This window comes from Psittacula echo (genome assembly GCF_963264785.1).
Source record: "Psittacula echo genome assembly, chromosome: 23".
NCBI classification, from domain to species: Eukaryota; Metazoa; Chordata; class Aves; order Psittaciformes; family Psittacidae; genus Psittacula; species Psittacula echo.
This window is the reverse complement of record NC_137748.1, coordinates 963,388-984,730: the sequence shown is the minus strand read 5'-3', so window position 1 is coordinate 984,730 and position 21,343 is coordinate 963,388. Positions and strand designations below refer to the sequence as shown.

General features: G+C 62.3%; 1 protein-coding gene across 1 annotated transcript; it reads right to left on the bottom strand.

The window, feature by feature from the left end:
* Nucleotides 1–14,202: 14,202 nt before the first annotated feature.
* LOC308229300 (all-trans-retinol 13,14-reductase-like) lies at nucleotides 14,203–20,570 on the bottom strand (the record flags this gene model as incomplete). Its single annotated transcript, XM_080633255.1, has 11 exons — nucleotides 14,203–14,348; nucleotides 14,442–14,601; nucleotides 14,989–15,155; nucleotides 15,268–15,377; nucleotides 16,024–16,162; nucleotides 16,245–16,373; nucleotides 16,447–16,644; nucleotides 17,912–18,107; nucleotides 18,553–18,782; nucleotides 19,237–19,419; nucleotides 20,420–20,570. The coding sequence occupies 11 exons, from the start codon at nucleotides 20,568–20,570 to the stop codon at nucleotides 14,203–14,205; spliced, it is 1,809 nt and encodes a 602-aa protein (XP_080489381.1).
* Nucleotides 20,571–21,343: the final 773 nt, after the last annotated feature.

Sequence of the window (21,343 nt, the reverse complement as noted above, 5' to 3'; positions counted from 1 at the left end):
GCTCCTCCTCCTTCCCTTCTTCCCCAGCTCCCTCCTTCCCTCCGGCTCCTCTCCACCCTTCCCTCCCGCCCCGCTCTTGGCAGGGCGCCCCGGCTCTCGGCGCCGGCTCAGGCACCCCCCGAACCCCTTCACGCCCGAGTCCCCCCGATCCTCCTTCTCCTCTCGTCTTTCCCCCCCGGGTTTGGGGTGGGTTTTCTGCTCCAGATGCCAACCACCCCTTGACCCGTCCCCAGGCCATGGCAGCCGGACCAAGCGTCGACGATGCCACCCAACCTCATCCCACCACCACCCCGCATCCCAGCGGCACTGAGGACCGTCGCGGATGCCAAACTACTTACTGTCTTCTTCTCCTTGCCCGCGGGTGAGTAGTACAGTCGCTGCTATCAACAGCAGTAACCGAGAATCCACAAAGCTGAACATGTCTAAATATTAGACATGTAGACTCTTTGGGGTCTCTTTTGTTCTTAGGTTGGGGTCATACGGGGCCGATCCAACTCTGGAGCTCCAAATCCAGACCCCAGCAGAAACTTCCTACTGCCCTTGCCCACTCCTTCACCTCCCTTTATATACGATGTGCCGGCGGGGAGAGGTGGGACCCATCGCAACCAGGGAATTTTGGACAGCCCCTTGGCCAATCAGCGGCACTCAGCGAGTCGGGGGGCACCCCTCAGCCTCCCCCCCCCACGTCTGTCCGTCCATCCATCCTTGCACACGCATGCACAGCCATGCACACGCAGGGCTGGGAGCGGTGGTTGTGGGGTGGGTGGGAAGGGGGTGCGAGGATGGGTTTCGGGGGGGTTCCCCATCCCGAGGTGTTGTGGGGGTGGATGTGGCCGCGCAGGGTGGGGACAGGCAATGTGGCATGTGACCCCTGGAGGACCCCAGTGCCACGCAACACTGGGGGGTCAGGGGACTGCAAACACCCCCTCTCTGTCACTCACTCCCCCCCCCCCCGGGGGCTCCCCATCATTCACGAGCACCCTAATGCCCCAGCACAGTGCAAAGGCCAAGGACATGAGCACCAGGCACCTGGAGTATGTCTTGGGCCACAATCCCCATGTGGGACCCCCCAAATCTTCAGACACTCCAAAACACCCCTAAAGGAACACTCTTTTTCAGTCTCTTTTCTCTTTCTATCCATCTTTTCCTCTTTCTCGTCCCCAGCCGTCTCCCTCCTCTCCATCCCGCTCCCCTCTCCCCCCTCCTGGCACACTTCCACGGCCGTTTCCACATTTGAAGGAGCCACGTTGGTTGGAAAAAGCAAAAGCTCCTTGACAATAATCCGCAATCGACCATGCAATTTGAGAGGCTGTAATTACACGCCAAAAAATATACGTATTTACCAGGGCTGGGGCATGGGGGGGGAGGAAGGAGCCCTGCAAAGGGGATGTGGCACCTGGGCAACAGGGGGACACCTACATAAGGGGTGATTTTTAGGGGAAAAAGGTGGGAAATGGGGCTGGGGTCTTGCTGAGAGAGAGAGCGAAGAGCTGGGTCTGGCTCTTGCGCCTCTGTTTGCCCCCCAGCTCTGTGGTGCCCAGGGCACTGGGAGCACTGGGCTCAACACAGACGGGAAACCCCCTCCAAGCAGGGTTTTTTCATTAATATATTTATTATTTATCATCTTTAATAGTTATAAATCACTGCCATTGAACAATGAAATAATGGAGGGGGGGAGGAAGAGCATTGAAATAGCAAAAATCCACCCAAAACTTGCTCCAAACCCCCCCAACCCCCAGTGACCTCCCCAGCTGTTTCCTTCCAGCTGCAATTCAATGCAGAGAGGAGAAGCAGAAAACCCACCCAAGGAGGAGTTCTGTGCGCACACACAGACACGCATGCACACGCATGCAGACAGGGACACGCGTGCGCGCGCCGGGAGCAGCTGGCCCTGTATCCATGCATCCGAGACACGTTGCAGGGAGAAGCCTCCTCCAATCCTGCCTCGGCGACTCGCAAGCCCCTGGCCGGGCTCCAGCCTGAAGATGTGTCTTTAATTTTTGCAGCATGACAGAAAAGAAAAGAATGTCATCGGGGTTTTTATAATGTTTTTTAAGTTCTTATATGCATGGAGAGGGAGGGAGGGAGGGAAAAGGGGGGGAGACGGGATGGGACGGGATGGGATGGGACAGGACGATGCCACCTCATCAGCCCCCCCGGCCATCCGCCCCAGGAATGCAGGAGGGTTCTGTGCAGGGTTTGAGGGCTGGGAGGGAAAAGAGAAGAAATCCCGATCAAAAAAAAAAGGAAAATAAAATAATGAGGGTAATAATAAAATGCAAAGAGCCTGGAAAAGCCATTAGGATGCAAGGAAGCAGAATGGGAGACGCCAAGTGTAGGCCTGCGCCGGCTCCTGTGCACCAGGGGTGCAGGATGGGGATGCCCCGAGGTGCTGGGACCTGCACTCACCTTCTGGGGCCATCCCTGATACCTCGGAGACACTGAGACAAGGGGCTGTCACCCGCAGCCACCTCCAGCTTTTGGAGGGATCCGAGACCCTTTCCCGCACAACCCAAACTGGTTTTACTGATGCAAACTGGACCTGCAGCTGGTCGGGTTGGACACCTCAAAAAGCCGGTGGTTACCCCAAAAAGCTGGTGGTCACCCCAAAAAGTCCATTGCCATGGCAAAAATTCAGTGCTCACATCAAAAATGCTTTGGATGCTCTGAAAAGCCAGTGAGCACACCCAGGGCAGTGGTTGCCCCATGGATGTGGGGTGAGGGTGGGGTGGGGAGGTCCTGCCAACCCCCTTTGGGAAGGGTACCGAGACCCAGGCCTATGGGGCCGGGGCTGGGGGGGGTCTGGGGTGGGTTTGCCTGGAGCAGACGCCAGCATCTGGTGTGAGTTAACGCAGACACATGGATCCCATTAACTCCCTTTTTCTCCCCCCTCCTTTCCCTGTTCCCCACTCGGCAGCCCCGGGAGCTGGCCCCGCACCGTGTCCATCTCCCCCATCCTATCATCCCGCCCCTTGTCCCGCATCCATCCCATCGGTCCCCACCATGTCCCACCCAATGGCAGTGAGTGACAGCGAGGTGGTGACACGCAGGTGCTTGACCCCATCAGGGAGGTTTGACCCCATTGAGGTCCTCACTTGAGGAACCCACACACACTCCCAAAGGACCCACAGCACCAGCCCTATGAAACCCTTTGGGGAGGGGGGGGTATTTCCCCCCACACCACCTCAATCCCCACCTCACTCCCCATGGGGATGTGGTGGGGAACTCGGTGCCTCAGTTTCCCCGTCCCAGCCCGCCCGCAGCCCGCAACCCGGCTCCGCCCGGGCTATTCCTGCCCTCGGCACCGTCAATTGTGGCGGGCAGGGCAAAACCCGGTAATCACGGGCCGCGACTCCCGGCTATTTCCAGCCTCTCCAACCGGGACGGGCAAACGGCTCTAATGGGGCTGCCAGCGCCACGCCGCTGCCCGGCGCGGGTACCGCTGCCGGGGGGGCCGCAATGGGGTGATCCTGTCCCCAGCGGGGTGTCCGGGGAGCCCGGCTTGAACGGGGGACATGGAGGTGACAACCGCAGCACGAGGGTCCCTCTGCTGGGATGGAACCAGCAAGGAGGGGGTTTGGGCTTTGCCCCCTTCTCGGGGCTGGGAACCTCATCCCACCCCTCTGAACCCCGCATCCCGGGACTGGGTCCCTCCTGGCGGGCTCATCCCACCCATCTGCACCCCACAAAGCAGGGGAGCTGAGGGGGACCCCGGGGGTCACCACAGGGGTTTGGGGGGGGGCTGGGAGCCCTAGCCCAGCCCGGGCCCCGCTGTCTGGGCTCAGGGAGCTGGGATGGAAACTCTGAGGGCCGAGTCCACGCCGAACATTTTCCGTTGCAGTTCCCGACTCGCTCCTAATTTCCCTCCTCCTCCCCCCCCAACCTTTCCCTTTTTTCGTCCTTTTCAGTTTCATTGAAGAATTTGCTGCTCCCCCCTCCCCCCCACCCTCCGCCGGGGCATCCTGGGGAATGGGCAATGCTCCCAGCTCCATCCCAGCTGGACCATGGGATGGGGAGGGATGTGGGGGTCCCCTCAATCTCTCCACAGCCCCCAGGACTTTTGGACAGGGTCCCCCTCACCCTCATCATTCCACCCACAGGAAAAGCATCTTTGGGGGATGGGGATGGGGTATGGATGGGGATGAGGGTGGGGATGAGGATATGATGGGGATGGGGATGGGATTGTAATGGGGATGGGAATGAGGAAGGGGATGGGGATGTGACGGGGATGGGGACATGAGGGCTCCCAGGCTGCTGCCGGCACTGCAGCCTGGCTGGGATTCCTGCCGGCACAGCGCCGGGTGACCTCATCCGCCACGGGCTGGCCGGGAGCCCGGGGCCTGGCGGGGACCATGGCTCCGGTGCCACGTGGCCATGGATGGGGCTCCCAGCACAGCCTCGCACCCTCCACTGCCCCGGCCAGTGGGACCCCGGCTGTGGGGGACACCCTGGGGATCCAGGACTCCCCTGTCAGCAATAGGCCCCTGCTTCCCAAAGGACATTGGGCACATCCAGCACCAACCTCCCCAGTGCTGGTTCTGGGGGGGTGTCTCACTCCCAGAGGGGAGTTGGGCACTGGATGGGGAGGTCGGGTTGGGGTTGTTAGGGGTGGTTGGGGTTATTGGTGGGTGGTAGTTGGGGTTGTTGGGTTGTTGGGGGTGGCTGGGATTGGTGGGAGGTGGTTGGGGTTGTTGGGTGGTGGTTGGGGCTGTTGGGGGTGGTTGGGATTGGTGGGTTGTTTGGGGTGGTTGAGGTTGTTGGGTGGTGGTTGGGGTTGTTGGGGGTGGTTGGGGTTGTTGGGTGGTGGTTGGGGTTGTTGGGTGGTGGTTGGGGTTGATGGGTTGTTGGGGGTGGTTGAGGTTGTTGGGTGGTGGTTGGGGTTGTTGGGTGGTGGTTGGGGTTGTTGGGTGGTGGTTGAGGTTGTTAGGGGTGGTTGGGGTTATTGGTGGGTGGTAGTTGGGGCTGTTGGGTTGTTGGGGGTGGCTGGGATTGGTGGGAGGTGGTTGGGGTTGTTGGGTGGTAGTTGGGGCTGTTGGGGGTGGTTGGGATTGGTGAGTTGTTTGGGGTGGTTGGGGTTGTTGGGAGGTGGTTGGGGTTGTTGGGAGGTGGTTGGGGTTGTTCGGTGGTGGTTGGGGTTGTTGGGTGGTGGTTGGGGTTCGTGGTGGTGATTGGGATTGGAGGGTGGTGGTTGGGGTTGTTAGGGGTGGTTGGGGTTGTTGGGTGGTGGTTGGGGTTGTTGGGGGTGGTTGGGATTGGAGGGTGGTGGTTGGGGTTGTTAGGGGTGGTTGGGGTTATTGGTGAGTGGTAGTTGGGGTTGTTGGGTTGTTGGGGGTGATTGGCATCTCTGTGTTGTCAGGTTGAGGTTGGTGGTTTGCTGATGTTGCGTTGGGATTTTTGGGTTGTTGGGTTGGAGCTGCTGGGTGGGTGGTTGGGGTGTTTGGGTTGGTGGTGGTTGTGTTGGGGTTGACATTGCTGGATGGTTGGGCTGGGGGGGTCTTGGCCTGTGGTTTATCACATTGGGAATGATTTGGTTCAGATTTGGGGGCAGGGGTCATCCAGACACAGGCAGGAGGGGGGGGGTGTATGGTGCAGGATGGACAGATGGACAGACAAGGTGTGGATGAGGTGGATGCCTCCTGAGAGGTGCAGGGGCACCGGTGCTCCAAAGTCCCACATCCATGGGGGTCCTCCAACCTCCACACCTAGCTACCCCCACCTCTTGCTCCAGAGAGTTGCCGGGTCCATGGGGAAGGGGATCCCCAAAGCTGGGGGTCCCAGGGCCCATGGGGCTGGGAGGCCTGGCTCAGTTGTGGGGCAGAATCCGTCCACCCCAAGGAAAGCAGAGCTGGGTGGGGCCGGGCAGGGGAGCTGAGTCTGTGCCCCCCAGCCCGGCCCCCCCAGCCCGGCCCCTCCATCTCCACTACCCCCGATGAGGGGTCCCTCCAGCTGGATCTGAGCCCAAGCAGCAGCAATGCTCCAGCCCAGCCTCAGCTCTTCCTCCTCCTCCTCCTCCCCCAGCCACTTCCCAGCCCCACGTCAGCACCTTCCTCCCGGCTCCCCCCACCCCAGTTCATCCCAGTTCCCTGCCCAGGGGATCAGCATGGACAAAGGGGGGTTAACTCTTCCCTTGCAGGCTGCTGCTCCCCATCAGGACCCCCCATCCCTTCCGTGTCCCCCAACCCTATGGGGACCCCTCACCCCTTCCATGTCTCCCATCCCCACAATGTTCCCCCACCACCCCCATGGTCTCCCCCATTCCCATGGGGTTCCCTCCATCCCTTCCATGACCCACATACCCATGGGGTTCTCCATACTCACAGGATGTCCTCCCTATCCCCATGGTGTACCTGCATTACCACAGGGTCCCACACTCCCACCATGTCCCCGCATTACCATGGTGTTTCCCATTCCCATGGGGATCTCCCACATCCCTTCCATGTCCCCCATTTCCACGGCATCCCCCATCCATCCGTCCCTGCCACGTCCCGTCCCAGCCGCTTTGGCAGCAGGATCCGGCCATCGTGGAAATATAGAGGGGGGGGTTGGGAAAGAATGGGGGGGGGGGGATGGGAGAGGGGAAGGGCGGGACATGTGCGGAGGGGGCGGGGCCCTTCAACAAAAGGATTTCAAAGGGATGAAATCGGGGAAAAGCCAAGAAAAGTCATTTTCTCCCCCAAAAAAGCCCCGTTCCGGTCCCTGCCCGAGCACAGCTTGAGCCGGAGGGAAACTGAGGCACGCACGGGGTCCCCATGGGCACCCCCTTGGTGCGCACAGAGCCCCCTGCGAGGGGCAGCAGCGGGGTCCCCTCGGCCCCGTCCGTGCGCCCCGGCCGGGAGCAGCCGCCTCCCTGCGGGCCCGGGCCCGGTGCTGCCGCGGGCGGTGCCTCCCGTCGGAGGGGCGGGCGCAGACCCCCAGCCCGGGCCAGGCGATGCCCTTGGCTCCCGCCGCCGCGGACACGTCCCAGCGCAGCCTCCACGTCGGCAGCGGTGCCGGGCCAGGGCCGGGGAGGGAGCGGGAGGTGCGGGAGGGACCCCCTTGATGTGCGGGGTCATCCCCAGCCTGCCCAGCCCGGGTGGGCTGCGGGAGCTGCGCAGCGCTGCGGGGGGCATGGGAAAGGGTGGGATATCCACACGGTGCCGTGAGCAGCAATGGGGACACACCATGGGCACCAGCGGGGTGGTGCTGCGCTGCAGGATGGAGAGGGCCTGAGGCAAAGAGGGAATAGGAGGTGACACCAAGGGGGGCTTTTGGCTTTTAGGGTGTGATGACACCACGCTAAGTGTCCCTCTTGGACATGACACAGCTGTCTGTCCCTCACCATCCATCCATCCGTCCATCCGTCCATCCATCCATCCATCCATACATACATACATCCACTCATCCTTCCACCCACTCATCCATCCAGCCATCCACCCTCCTACTTTACATTCCTTTATTGCCTCCACCCCTTCCTCCCTCCCTCCTTTTCCATGCCCCCAAATCCTCCCTCCCTCTCCCTGCTCTATCCATCCCCTCTCCTCCATCGGCTCTGTCCGTTCCCCTCTCCCCCCATCCAGCTCCCCCACACTCACAGATCCCCCAGGACCCCATCACCCTGCCCACAGCAGCATCCTGGGATGCTTCCCACTGGAGCAGCTCCCAGCTCCCAGCCCCAGCAAGCTGCCAGGAGCCGGCTGATCTGAGCTCCCTGAGCAGTCCTACTCTGGCTGCACAGCCAGGCCTTTGGGGATTCTCTGATGTCTAATATAGGCTTGAGCACCCGCCAGCCGCCAGCCACCAGCCCTATGTCCCTAAACCTGGTCTCCTGTGGGCCACAGAGCATGTCAGACTGGGAATCTCGGTGTTTCCTCTCCCAGGCAGAGACGACGAGCAGCTGGAGCCACCTCCCAGGGGAAGAGGACGGAGATGGGCTGTGGGGCTGCATGTACAAGCACTGCACACATGCATCTGTGTGTGCAACACATGCACCTATAACCCGTGTGTATGCAACGTGTGTGCAACCCCGTGTGTGCAAGCCCTGCACGTGTGCATCTGAGTGTGCAATGCAAGCACCTATAATCCATGGGTGTGTAACACATGTGCAACCCCTGCTCATGCTCCTGTGTGTGCTGGGCAGCACCAGCTGGGTTCACATGCCTGTGCCATGCATTGCCTGCTCAAAGCTGTGCCCACACAAGACCCACATAGGCCACCCCTTTGCCACTTCCCTCCGTGCTCCCACATCCCCGCAGCCGGGCCGGTTCCCGATGGAACTGCGGCGCTGCCGGTGCCGCTGCCGGTGCCGCTGCCGGTGCTGCCGGTGCCGCTGTCGGGGCTGCCGGTGCCGGTGTCGGGGCTGGGCGCGCTTCTCCGTGTCCGGCTCCAGCCCCTCCGGACGGGGCCAAATTCCCGCCGCCCACAGGAAGCCGGCGGCGCGCTCGGCGCTCGCTCTGGCCGCGGCCAGGCCGTGCCGGAGGGAAGCCGGAGCAGGGAAGGGCTGGAGGAGAGAAACCAGGTCAGGCCCGAGCCGCCAGCGTCACCCTGGCACGCAGCGGCGGCTCCTTCGAGGAAGCGGGCGAGGATCCGGCCCCGGTGACGTCCCCTCCGGCCGAGCCCGCTCCTGGCCCCTGCTCCTGCGCTCGAGGAACCGGCCCTGCCCCGCAGCCCCTGCGGGGATTGCACTGCCCCGGGCCCGCAGCTTGAGGATGAGGAGGGAGCCGCGAGCATCAAGCCTGTGACAATGGGGAGCAGAAGGGCTCGGCTCATCCACCATCTGCGCCAGCTGTGTGCTGCTCCTTCCATGGGCACTGCGCCAGTCATGGACACCACTCCATCCCCGAGTGCTGCTCTATCCATGGGTGCTGCTCCGTCTATGGGCACCACTCCTCCATGGGCACTGTGCCATCCTTGGGTGCTGCTCCATCCCTGGGTGCTGTTCCATCCCTGGGTGCTGCTCCATTCGCGGGTGCTGCCCCATCCATGGACACTGCACCATCCCTGGGTGCTCCTCCACCCACAGGTGCTGATCCATGCATGGGTGCTGCTCCATCCGTGGGTGCTGCTTCCACACCCAAACTGCCCTCCCACCCTCAGGCCATGCTTCCATCATGGGTCATGGCTCCATTCTTGGGTACCATCTCCAGGTGATGCTCAATCTGCAGCCACGCTCCCATCCCAGGTACTGCTCCCATCGTTGCTACCGATCCCATTCCTTCATCCCACTCCCACCTCCAGTTGCTGCTGGACAACAATCTTGCTCCCATCCCTGCCTCCACAAAGGCACCGTCCCACTTTCCATGGTGTGAACCCGGATCCCAGGGGGTCTCTGCCCTTCTCCCGCGCTCCTTCCTCTCCCCTCCTCCCGGCTGCTTTCAAACACAAACAGGCTCAGTGGAAAATGTGACTGGCTCCGGAGCTGCAGATAACTGAGGCCAACTGGAAGAGCTTGGGCTTGGCTGCGGCCCCAGCTGAGCCACGGCAGCCGGGGGGGACACGGCGGGGGGGACAGCTTGGGACTCCCTCACACCTCCTGTGCCTGGCCCTGGCCACGGCCACGTCCCTGCTGGGACACACACACGGAGGAGGCTGCTGAGGGGAACGGTGGGACCCTGCCCTAGCACTGCTCTGTGGTGGGAGAGACGTGCCCTGAGGTGCATGAGAAGAATGGAAATGCCCAGGAGAGATGCCCATGGGCAGGATGAAAATGCCTGGACGAGCCCGTAGCAGTGGTGCATGGGCAGGATGGAGATGTAGGAATGGTGCTGGATTGGCAGGATGGAAATGGCCAGGTCTGGTGCTGGATAAACTGGATGAAAACGTGTTGGGATGGTGCTGGATGGGAAGGATGAAGATGACCTGGGATGAGCAGGTTGAAGGTGACCTGGGGTGGTGGCACAAAGACAGCATGGAAATTCCTAGATGTCCTAGATGGGCAGGACAGGGATTCCCAGGGTTGATGGCTGGATGGACAGGATGGAGATGCCTGGGAACTGTGGCATGTGGAAAGGATGGAGGTGCCGAGGGGCAGCAGTGCATAAGCAGGATGAGGATGCCCGAGATGGTGCTGGATGAGCAGGATAGGGATGGCCAAGATGGTGCTGGGTGGGCAGGATGGGGATGCCCAGGAATAGCGCTGGGTGGGCAGGATGGGGATGCCTGGGGATGATGCAGAATGGGCAGGATGGGGATGACCAGGATGGTGCTGGGTGGGCAGGATGCGGATGCCCAGGAATAGTGCAGGATGGGCAGGATGGGGATGCCTGGGGATGGTGCAGAATAGACAGGATTGGGATGCACAGGAACAGTGCAGGATGGGCAGGATGGGGATGCCCGGGGACGCCGCCGGCGGTGTGTGAGCCGTAACGGCAGCGGCCGGCCGATCCCGTTTGTTTCTCATTAGCGGCTCTTGGAAGGAGCTATGGAAAAACTGGCTCCAAGCAGAGGAGCCGGAGCGGGATCGGCCGGGCCGAGGGAGGGGAGAGGGGCCGCGGCGAGGCAGGAGGTGCGGGGCTAGAGCGGGGCAGGAGCAGGTCAGGGCATGGGGATGGGGATGGAGGCACACACGGTCCCCACTGCGGCGCCCCTGTCCCCAGGGAGCAGCGGCCGGGAGGGGACAGGGACACCCGGCTGTGCACACCCGTCTGCACAGAAGCATCTCAGCCCCCAGCCCCGCACCCTGACGGGGAAACTGAGGCACGCCGGGGGTGCCCCGCTTGTGCCAACACCGGGGTTTGGTGGGGACAAGAGCGTGTCCCACCCTGGCGTGGCCGTGCTGGGGTGGCACCAGTGCCCGGCTGCCCCATGTGTCCCTTCCAGCGCCGTTCTGGGCTGGGAACCGGGCAGTGATGGGACAGGGTCACTTGGGGACAGTGCCCAATGGAGCTGGTGGCGCTGTGGCAGAGAAGCACACAGAGACATCCATGGGGCTGGGGAGGCTCCATGCGCTGCGGGATGCATGTGCATGTGTGTACATGTGTGTGTGCATGTGTGTACATGTGTGTACGTGTGTGTATGTGTGTGTGTACATGTGTGTATATGTGTGTACGTGTGTGTACGTGTGTACATGTGTGTACGTGTGTGTACGTGTGTGTGTACATGCATGTGCATGTGTGTATGTGTGTGTATGTGTGTGTACGTGTGTACATGTGTGTACGTGTGTGTACGTGTGTGTGTACATGCATATGTACATGTGTGTACGTGTGTGTGTATGTGTGTGTGTACATGTGTGTGTACATGCATGTGTACGTGTGTGTGCATGTGTGTGTATGTGTGCGCAGCATGTGCACCCTGCGGTTGGATGCCCACGTGTCCGGCCGGGTTTGGCCGCCGGCACCCACCTGCCTTCAGGGCTATTTCTGCCTCCAGCCCGGATTTAATCCCACCCTGTAATTAGGAGCCAAAATAAAACCCCGGCACCGTCCTGCCCCATGGCCACGGCTCTGTGCCCACAGCCACGGCTGAGACCCGGCACACTCAGTGCACAGGGAGGGATGGGATGTACGGGGGGGGCCCATGTGGGACCTGCCGGGGGCACAGGAGGTCGTGTGGAGGCAAATCCCTCCTTAAGCCCTTGAGCCAATTACGCCACTGGAGCCTCTCGTGACCCGTGCCCGGGCAGCAGGAACCCCTCGGGGGGATGATCCAGGTTAGAGCAGCCCCAGCCCCCTGCGCCCAAACCGCCCCTTTGTGTGTCCCCACCCAGGGTCCCCTCTGCCACTGGCGCCAGCCCCTGCGCAGCTCCTGCGCTCACCTCGGCACGGGGGGCACGGCGCGGGCACCCCCCCGCCCAGGGCTCAGGGCTCTGATCGGCTTTGGGGAGCTTACGGTCCTGAGCCGGCTCCTCCTCACACCTGCGGGATCGGGATGAGCCGGATCCTTCGGCATCGCTGCCCGCTCTGCTCTGGCACGACCTGTGTGAGGATGGTCCCTGTGCACCCCCTGTGCCACCCTGTGCACCCCTTGCGTGCCCCATGTGCACCCCATGCTCACCCCATGCGCAGCGCTGGGCAGCCCCTGTGCCACCTTGTACACCCCGGGAGCCACCTGAGCATCCCATGTCACCCCCTGCACCCCATAAACCCCATGGGCTCCTTGTGTCAATCTGGGCACCCCATGCGCCAGCCTCTGCACCCCATAAACCTCCCCAGGCACCCCTCGTTATGCTGGCTCCCTGCACACCAAGTGTGCGCTGCACATGCATGTGTACACGCATGTGGACACTGCACATACACAGACATGGGGGATATGGGGTTAGGGGGACATGGGGCCGCTGGAGATATGGAGATATGGGGACATGGGAACATGGGGACACAGGACACAAGCCATGCTGGCCACCACATCAGCAGCATGGGGAAGGGCCCCATCCCACAGCTGGGAGCCAGATGTGGTGGGGAAGGACAGAGGTGGGGGCAAGCCCCGAGGTGTCTCCAGGCCGGGGGGTGGGGTGCACACGGGGACACGGAGCTGAGCAGGGCCCCCCAAGCTTCCCGAGATGGGGAAGGAGGAGGGAGGGATGAGGGACACCCCAAGGAGGGCGATGGGTGCAGCAGGGCTGGGGGCAGATGCCAGGTCCCCGTCCCCAGGGAGGCACCAGGAGCACCCAGTCCTTGGGGACCCCATTGCACCCCCTCAGTGTGGGACACCCCCTCCCTTTGCAGCACCAGAGGACAGAGCCCCCCTCCCACCACAGGGTGCCAGCCCTATGGCCCCAGAGTGCCCAGGGTCCCCCCCGAGCCCGCACCCAGGGCAAAGTGCACAGTGGGGCAGGGAGGGTGCAAAGGGCGCCCGGTGCCGAGTGCTGGGCACAGGGAGTGGGGTGCCCCCGGGGCACCAGAGTCCGGAGTCCGGCTCTGGCAATGAGGGTGCCAGGAAGCCTGGGTTCCGGGGGGGGCGGGCAGGGGCACCCCATAGAGGTGCCTGTGAACGGGGGATCCTCCATTCCCCAGCACATGCCTCGCGGTGTCCCCAGGACCATGTTCTTCATCATCATCATCGTCACCCTCATGGCCATCGTCTTCCTCATCGTGATCATCTACGTCTGCCGCGACCCCGCGCCCCCCCCGCCCCACGGGGACCGCCGCGGCCCCGCGCCCCCCCCGCTGGCGCCGCTGCCCGCTCTGCCCGCGCTGTCCGCGGGAATCGAGCCCCTCCCATACAGCGAGGTGGGTCCCGCGGGCAGCGGGTACTGAGGGCATTGGGCGATGGGGATGTGGGGTGGTGGGTGGTGATGGTACAGTGTGATGGGGGCTGGGGCTATGGTGTGATGGGTGCCGTGGGCGTGGGGTGGTGGTGCTAGGGCTATGGGGCTCATCAGGGCATGAGGGACTATGGGTGCCACATGCCTCTCCCACTGACCCCCGCAGGTGACAGCGAAGCCCTTCCTGTACCCCCCACTGCAGGGGCTGTGCCCCGAGTGCGGCCGAGGCCCTGGGGCTCAGCCCCCCCAGACCAGCTTCTAGGAGTCACCCCCTGAGGACAGCGCTGCCCTTCCCAGGGGGGGCACAGACCCCAGCTCCTGGTCACCCAGATGCCCCCCTGCAATGCCCAGGTCAATGCGCCCCAGATACCCGGGCCCATGCCGCCAATCCCCCCTCCATGGGTCCTTGAGGACCAGGGCAGGACATGGGGCCATGGAGGTCTCTATTTATTGTGTTTAAAGTGCCAAAGCTCTCTGCTGCGCTGCTTCCTGGGATGGGGGGGGGTCGGAGGGGACCAGGGAGCAAGGGAGAAGGTTCCGGGGGGCAGTGTTTGTGGGTGCAGCCTGGACTTTGCCGGGTGGGGCCCTGACACCCTGCCCCTGCCCCTATCTCTGTTCCCATTCCCTTCTTCATCTCCATCCCCATTCCATCTATTTCATCCCCATCCCTATCCCTATGTCCCTATCCATTCCCATCCCCACTCCAACCCATCCCCACCCCTATCTCCATCCCATCTCATCCCCATCTCCATTCTATTTCATCCCCATTCCTATCCCTATGTCCCTATCCATTCCCATCCCCATCCCAATCCATCACCACCCCTATCTCCATCCCATCTCATCTCATCCCCATCCCCATTCTATTTCATCCCCATCCTCACCCCTATTCCTATGTCCATATCTATTCCCATCCCCATCTCCATCTCCATCCCATTTCATCCCAGCCCCTCTCTCCATGTCCATCCCACCTCATCCCTGTCCCCAGCCCAGCAGGACACAGGGGTTCATTGAGCCAGGCGCTGTCCCTGTCACGCCGTTTGCCGGCCCTGGCGCCTCTTGATCCTCCTCTTGAGGAGCAGCAGGTCCACGTAGAGCAGGCGGCCCAGGACGGCGGAGGCGCAGATGAGCCCCCCGTGCAGGGCCCCCGCCAGCCCACAGCTGAACACGTCCTGCCCTGGGGACAGCGCCGTGGGACACGGCCACCACCACGGGAGGGCATCCCCTGTGCAGGGGGGACACGGGGGCAGCGGGGATGCAGGTCCCTTACCCGTCAGGTAGAGGTTCTTCACGGGTGTCTCGGCTCTCATGGCGGCCACCACAGCCGGGCTGAAGCGGGCGACGTCGTGCTCGGCCCCATACATCTCCCCACGGGGAGCTGCCAGGTAGTGCTGGTTGGTGAGTGGGGACGCTGCATCCACGAACAATACCTGCACGGGCACAAGGGGGGCTCAGGGCACAGGGGACACAGGGGCACCCTTCCCACCAAACAGCAGGTCCCGCCACAACAGCTCCAAGCCTGCCTGGTTGGTGCAAAGGTGCTGGGGGCTGGGCTGCCCCATGGCTCTGTGGGGTCCCCACTGGGCACCCATTCTGTTGGGTGGATACCCATTGGGTACCCCAAGCCCAAGGGTACCCCAACCCCACCAAGCACATTCCATAGGGCACCCCAACCCATAGGGCACACAATCCCCACTCTACATTCATGCCCATGGGGCGTCCCATCCCACAAGGCACCCAGCCCCACAGGACGCCCCATCCCTGCAGCCCCCCTTGGTCCCCACGAGGGTTCCAGGGGATGCAGCAGAGGCCATCACCTTGTCACGGAGGTGAGGGAAGCGCTGCAGTGCCCGCTCCAGCAGCCGCTGGGCAATGCTCATCTTGTACTGCTGGTACTGGGCACCGCGGTGCTTAGCTCGGGTCCCAGCCCACTCCTCGAACCACTCGTACCGTGCCATGGTCAGGATGGTCATGCAGGACCGGCCTACAGGGGGGATACCAGTGACAAGCCCACCAGTGCCGGTATCAGCCCGGGATGTGGCACTGGTGGTGGTGCCTGCGCCATAGTCCCGGCTGGGGGACCCCCCCTTCCTTACCTGGGTGCCGCTGCTCATAGGTGGGGTCCTTGGCGGCAGGGAAGGTGATGAACATCATGGCCAGGTTCTCGGGGACGTCGTCACGACTCAGAGCAGCGTACTGGGTCATCCTGCGGGCAGAGCAGGCAGCGCCGTGCACCCACCACCCCCCATGCACCCAGCGTGCACCCAACCTGCCATACACCCAACCCAGCCACCCAAACACCACTGTACACCCGATCTGTCCACCCGGCACCCACCAATGTACAACCAATCCACCCACCATGCATCCAACCTGCCATAGACCCGACCCAAACACTGTGCACCCACCACTGTACAACCAATCCACCCACCATGCACCCAATCCAACAACCCTGCACCCGCCATGCACCCAACCCAACCCAACCACCCTGCACCTACCATGCACCCAACCCAACCACCCTGCACCCGCCATGCACCCAACCCAACCACCCTGCACCCACCATGCACCCAACCCAACCACCCTGCACCCACCATGCACCCAACCCAACCACCCTGCACCCACCATGCACCCAACGCAACCACCATACACTCAATGACCATGCACCCAATCCATTACTGTGCACCCGGCACGCACCCAACCCCTGTACCTCCAACCTGTCCACCATGCTCTCAACCACTGTACAACCCAGCCACTCACTGCACACCCAACCACCCTGCACCCAACCACTGTACATCCCACCCAGCCCCTGCCCGCCCCCCTCCCCATGCCCACCCCAGCTCACTGGGGGCCCGTACATGGTATCCAGGTCGTTGTGGGGGTAGATCCAGAAGTTGGTGGGGGGCAGGCGCAGCTCGGCCGCGCTGCCCCGCAGCCCCACGAACACCAGGAAGGAGCCCATTCCGTGCCGCACCATGGCCAGGCGGGAGCTCACCTCTGCAGGGACACAGCGGTGGCACCCCGGCTGCGAGGGGACGCCGGGAGCGGCGGGGACACGGGGATGCTGGGGACACGGTACCCGGGTGGCTGCGGAGCCGGGGGGGCAGCAGCTTGCCGAAGGTGTTGAAGACGCCAGCGTCGGAGATGACGATGGGGGCGAAGATCTCCACCTCCTCCTCCTCGCTGGGCCCCTTCTGCACCGCCACCCCTGGGGGCGGGAGGGGTCAGGGGGGCTCAGGACCCACCGTGCCCGCACGGCGGAGGGAGGGATCAGGGCTCACCCACGGCGGCGCCGTCGGGGGACACGAGGATGCGGCTGACGGGGGCACGCACGAGCACGGCCCCCCCCGCGCGCTCGATGAGGGGCACGGCGTGAAAAGCGACCTCGCTGGCCCCCCCCCGCGGGTACCAGGCACCGCGCTGGTAGTGGTGAACCATGAGCACATTCACCAGGAAGCTGGAGTCCTGTGGGGCCGTGCCTGCGGACATCACGATACAGCCCCCCCCATTGTGATACAGCCCCCCCCATTGTGATACAGCCCCCCCCATTGCAATACAGCTCTCTGTATTGTGATACAGCCCCCCCATTGCGATACAGCCCCCCCCATTGCAATACAGCTCTCTGTATTGTGATACAGCCCCCCCATTGTGATACAGCCCCCCCATTGCGATACAGCCCCCCCCATTGCAATACAGCTCTCTGTATTGTGATACAGCCCCCCCATTGCGATACAGCCCCCCCATTGCGATACAGCCCCCCCATTGCAATACAGCTCTCTGTATTGTGATACAGCCCCCCCATTGCGATACAGCCCCCCCATTGCAATACAGCCCTCCCCATTGCGATGCAGCTCTCTGTATTGTGATACAGCCCCCCCATTGTGATACAGCTCTCTCTATTGCGATACAGCCCCCCCCATTGTGATACAGCACTCTCTATTGTGATACAGCCCCCCCTACTGTGATACAGCCCTCCTCATCATGATACAGTCCCCCTCCATTGCGATACAGCCCTCCCTATCGTGATACAGCCCTCCCTACTGTGATACAGCCCCCCTCATGGTGATACAGTCCCCCTCCATTGCGATACAGCCCTCCCTATCGTGATACAGCCCTCCCTACTGTGATACAGCCCTCCCCTATTATGATACAGCCCTCTCCCATTGCGATACAGCCCTTCCCTATCGTAATACAGCCCTCCACTATTGTGATACAGCCCTCCCCTATTGTGACACAGCCCTCCCCTATTGTGATACAGCCCTCACTGTCATGATACAGCCCTCCCTTACTGTGATACAGCCGTCCCCCACTGTGATACAGCCACCCTCTATTGAGATACAGCCCTCCCCTATCATGAGGCTGCCTTCTCCTGTCACAACTCATCCTTCTGCTGTCATGACAAACCTTCTATCATGACACAGCCCTTCCTACTGCAACATGGCCCTCCCCATATCATGACACAGCCTGCCCCATTGCAACAGAGCCCTTCCCTATCATGCTGCTGCCATTCCCTGCCGTGACATGGCCCTCCCTTATCACTTGGCCCTCCTCTACCAACGATGCAACATCCCCTATTGCAATACACCCCTGCTCCATCACCATGGTGCCCTCCTTATCTCGATGACCTCCTCCCCATCACGACCTCCTCCCTGTCATGAGGCCTCCTCTCTATTGCAACAGCCCCTCCCTATCCCAACGGCCCCTCCCTATCGTGACAGTGCCCTCCGTATCGTGATGGCCGCTGACCATAGAAGAAGTAGCAGAGCAGGGCGCGCAGGTCGCGGTTGTCCGTCAGCCGCGCCACGGCCTCGCTGTGGCTGGTGGCCGCCATGCGGAACACAGGCGAGATCCAGTAGATGAGGCCGGTGCGGACCAGGAGCGTGGCCAAGCACCGTGGCACCATCTTCAGCACCGCCAGCAGCGCCACGTGCCGCGAGGCCACCTGCACCGGGACAGCCCGCCCCCAGCACCCAGCGCCACCCGTGTCACCACCATGCTGTCACCACGGCCCCAGTGCTCCCAATGCCCCTTCCACACCGCGACCACCACCAGTGTCCACAACGTTGCCAATATCCCTTCACCACCAGGACCATCATTTTGTTCCCAGTATGACTGCCACCTGCGTCCCCACCTTTCCCATCACTTCTGTCCCATATCGTGACTATCACCCATGTCTCCACCACCCCATCACTTTGTCCCCTCCATGCCCATCACCCTTGTCCCCAGCACTCTCACTGCCCCTTCCCCACCATGCCCACCCACCACCCTCCTCCCTACCACATGATCCCCATCACCAGCCCCACACCCACATCCCAAGCTGACATTCCCAGCCCCACACCCCTGGGACAACGCCACCACCATGGGGCGGCGTTCCCAGGTCCCCCCACCTTGGAGAGCCTCATGAACTCCCTGATGGCCGCCTTCTCCTCTGGGAACTGCTCCTCCAGCGCAGCAGCAAAGGCGGTTTTGCCAGCACGGAGCTGGTAGCACCGCGGGCCCAGGGTCACCTCATCATAAGGGTCAGGCAGGCGCTGCCAGCAGAGCTGCCCGTCCGTGAGCTGGTCCAGCGCCACGCGCAGCATGCTGCCCGCGTGCATCTGCCCCACGTAGTGGATGCCTGTGGGGACATGGGGACGTGGGGACGTGGGGACATCAGGTGCATGGGTATGTGGGGACACGCAGCCAGAGCCCCCGTGCTGCATGCAGACTGTGTGCATGCATATTTCATGCAGACACGTTGCACACAGACATGTTGCCTGCACACATCAACCAGGCTGGAAAAGACCTTTAAGATCATCAAGGCCAACCTTTACTCCGGTAAAGTGCCAAAGCCACCAATAAGCCATGGGCACACGCTGCCCACTCACCCGCGCACGCCATCTACACACACAGACACACACTGCCTGCACACAGACACACGCTACCTGTACACACCGAATCTACCTGCACACACGGACACACACTGCACAGATGGGCACACGCAGGCAGTGAGCACTGGCTGGTGGCAGCCGGGTTCAGGGGTACCGGGGTCGATGATAACAGGGTTTGGGGGTACCTGGGGGGATCCTCACCTACATCGAACTCACAGCCCTGCTCCTGGAAGCTGTGGCAGCACCCGCCAGCCTGGTCATGCTGCTCCAGCACCAGCACCCTCTTGCCCACCTTGGCCAAGGTGCCCGCAGCAGCCAGGCCCCCGATGCCACTGCCGATGACCACAGCATCCAGCACCGGTGGCACCCGCCGGGTGCTGAACCCTGCACACACAGACACACACGTGGGCACACGGACACACACACGTGAGTACACGGACACACACATGGGCACGCGGACACACACGTGGGCACACGGACACACACATGGGCACGCGGACACACACATGGGCACGCGGACACACACATGGGCACACGGACACACACATGGGCACACGGACAAACACGGGCACACGGACACACACATGGGCACACGGACACACACATGGGCACACGGACACACACATGGGCACGCGGACACACACATGGGCACACGGACACACACATGGGTACACGGACACACACATGGGCACACGGACACACACATGGGCACACAGACACACACATGGGCACGCGGACACACACATGGGCACGCGGAAACACACGGGCACGCGGACACACACATGGGCACACAGACACACACATGGGCACACAGACACACACATGGGCACGCGGACACACACATGAGCACACGGACACACACATGGGCACGCGGAAACACACGGGCACGCGGACACACACATGGGCACACAGACACACACGTGGGCACACGGACACACACATGGGCACACAGACACACACATGGGCACACGGACACACACATGGGCACACGGACACACACGGGCACGCGGACACACACGGGCACGCGGACACACACATGGGCACACGGACACACACATGGGCACACGGACACACACGGGCACGCGGACACACACGGGCACGCGGACACACACATGGGCACACGGACACACACATGGGCACACGGACACACACGGGCACGCGGACACACACGGGCACGCGGACACACACGGGCACGCGGACACACACATGGGCACACGGACACACACATGGGCACACGGACACACACGGGCACGCGGACACACACGGGCACGCGGACACACACGGGCACGCGGACACACACATGGGCACACGGACACACACATGGGCACACGGACACACACATGAGCGCATGGATAGACACACAGAGTGTGTGCCCAGCACTCACCCTGCTTCAGCACCTTGTCCCGGGCGCCCAGGTCCGTCACCAGTGGCCGGGGGGGTTCCAGGGGGGGCCGTGCAAAGGGGTTGCTGGAGGTGGCCAGCAGCCGATGGGCCACCAATGCCAGCGCACCCAACACCAGCAGCAGCAGCAGCATGGGCCACATCCTGCTCCCACCGCAGCACCAGCCCCGAGGTGACACCGAGTCACCGGCAGCGCATGGCGGGGGCACAGAGGTTTATAGACACGATTACGACACGCGACCTCAGAGCACTGCGGCTTAAAGCCACAGGAGCTTACAGACACAGCTCCCTATGGCGAGGGGAACCCATGGTCATGGGACCCTGCAGCCACAGCATCCTATGGCCAGTGCAATCTATGGCCATCGCACCTATGGTCGTGGTACCCTATGGCTGTGGTACCCCATGGGTGCAGCACCCTATCACCATGGTAGCCTACAGCTATGGCATTTCTCGTGTACAGATCAGGGTCCCACGGACACGAGATCCTCCTTAATATCTTGGTGTTGGTGCCAGGCCGCAGGGTGGCACAGTGTGGGCACATGTATGTATATACACATACATGTATGTATGCACACACATGGGTGTGTGGTGCTGCTGCACACGCGTGTGTGAGGTGGAAGGCTGTGGGGTGGTGGTGGGCAAGCCTGTGCACAGCCACAAGTGTGCAAGGGAGCACAAGCACACAGGCACTTGTGCAAGCAAACAGCATGCACACCCATAGACATACACACATCTGTACACACACCCCCATAGGCACCCATTGTGAACACACACCCATAGACACCCATTCACCCGTTGTGCACACACCCCCATAGGCACCCATTGTGCACACACCCCCATAGGCACCCACTGTGCACACACCCCCATAGGCACCCATTGTGAACACACCCCCATAGGCACCCATTGT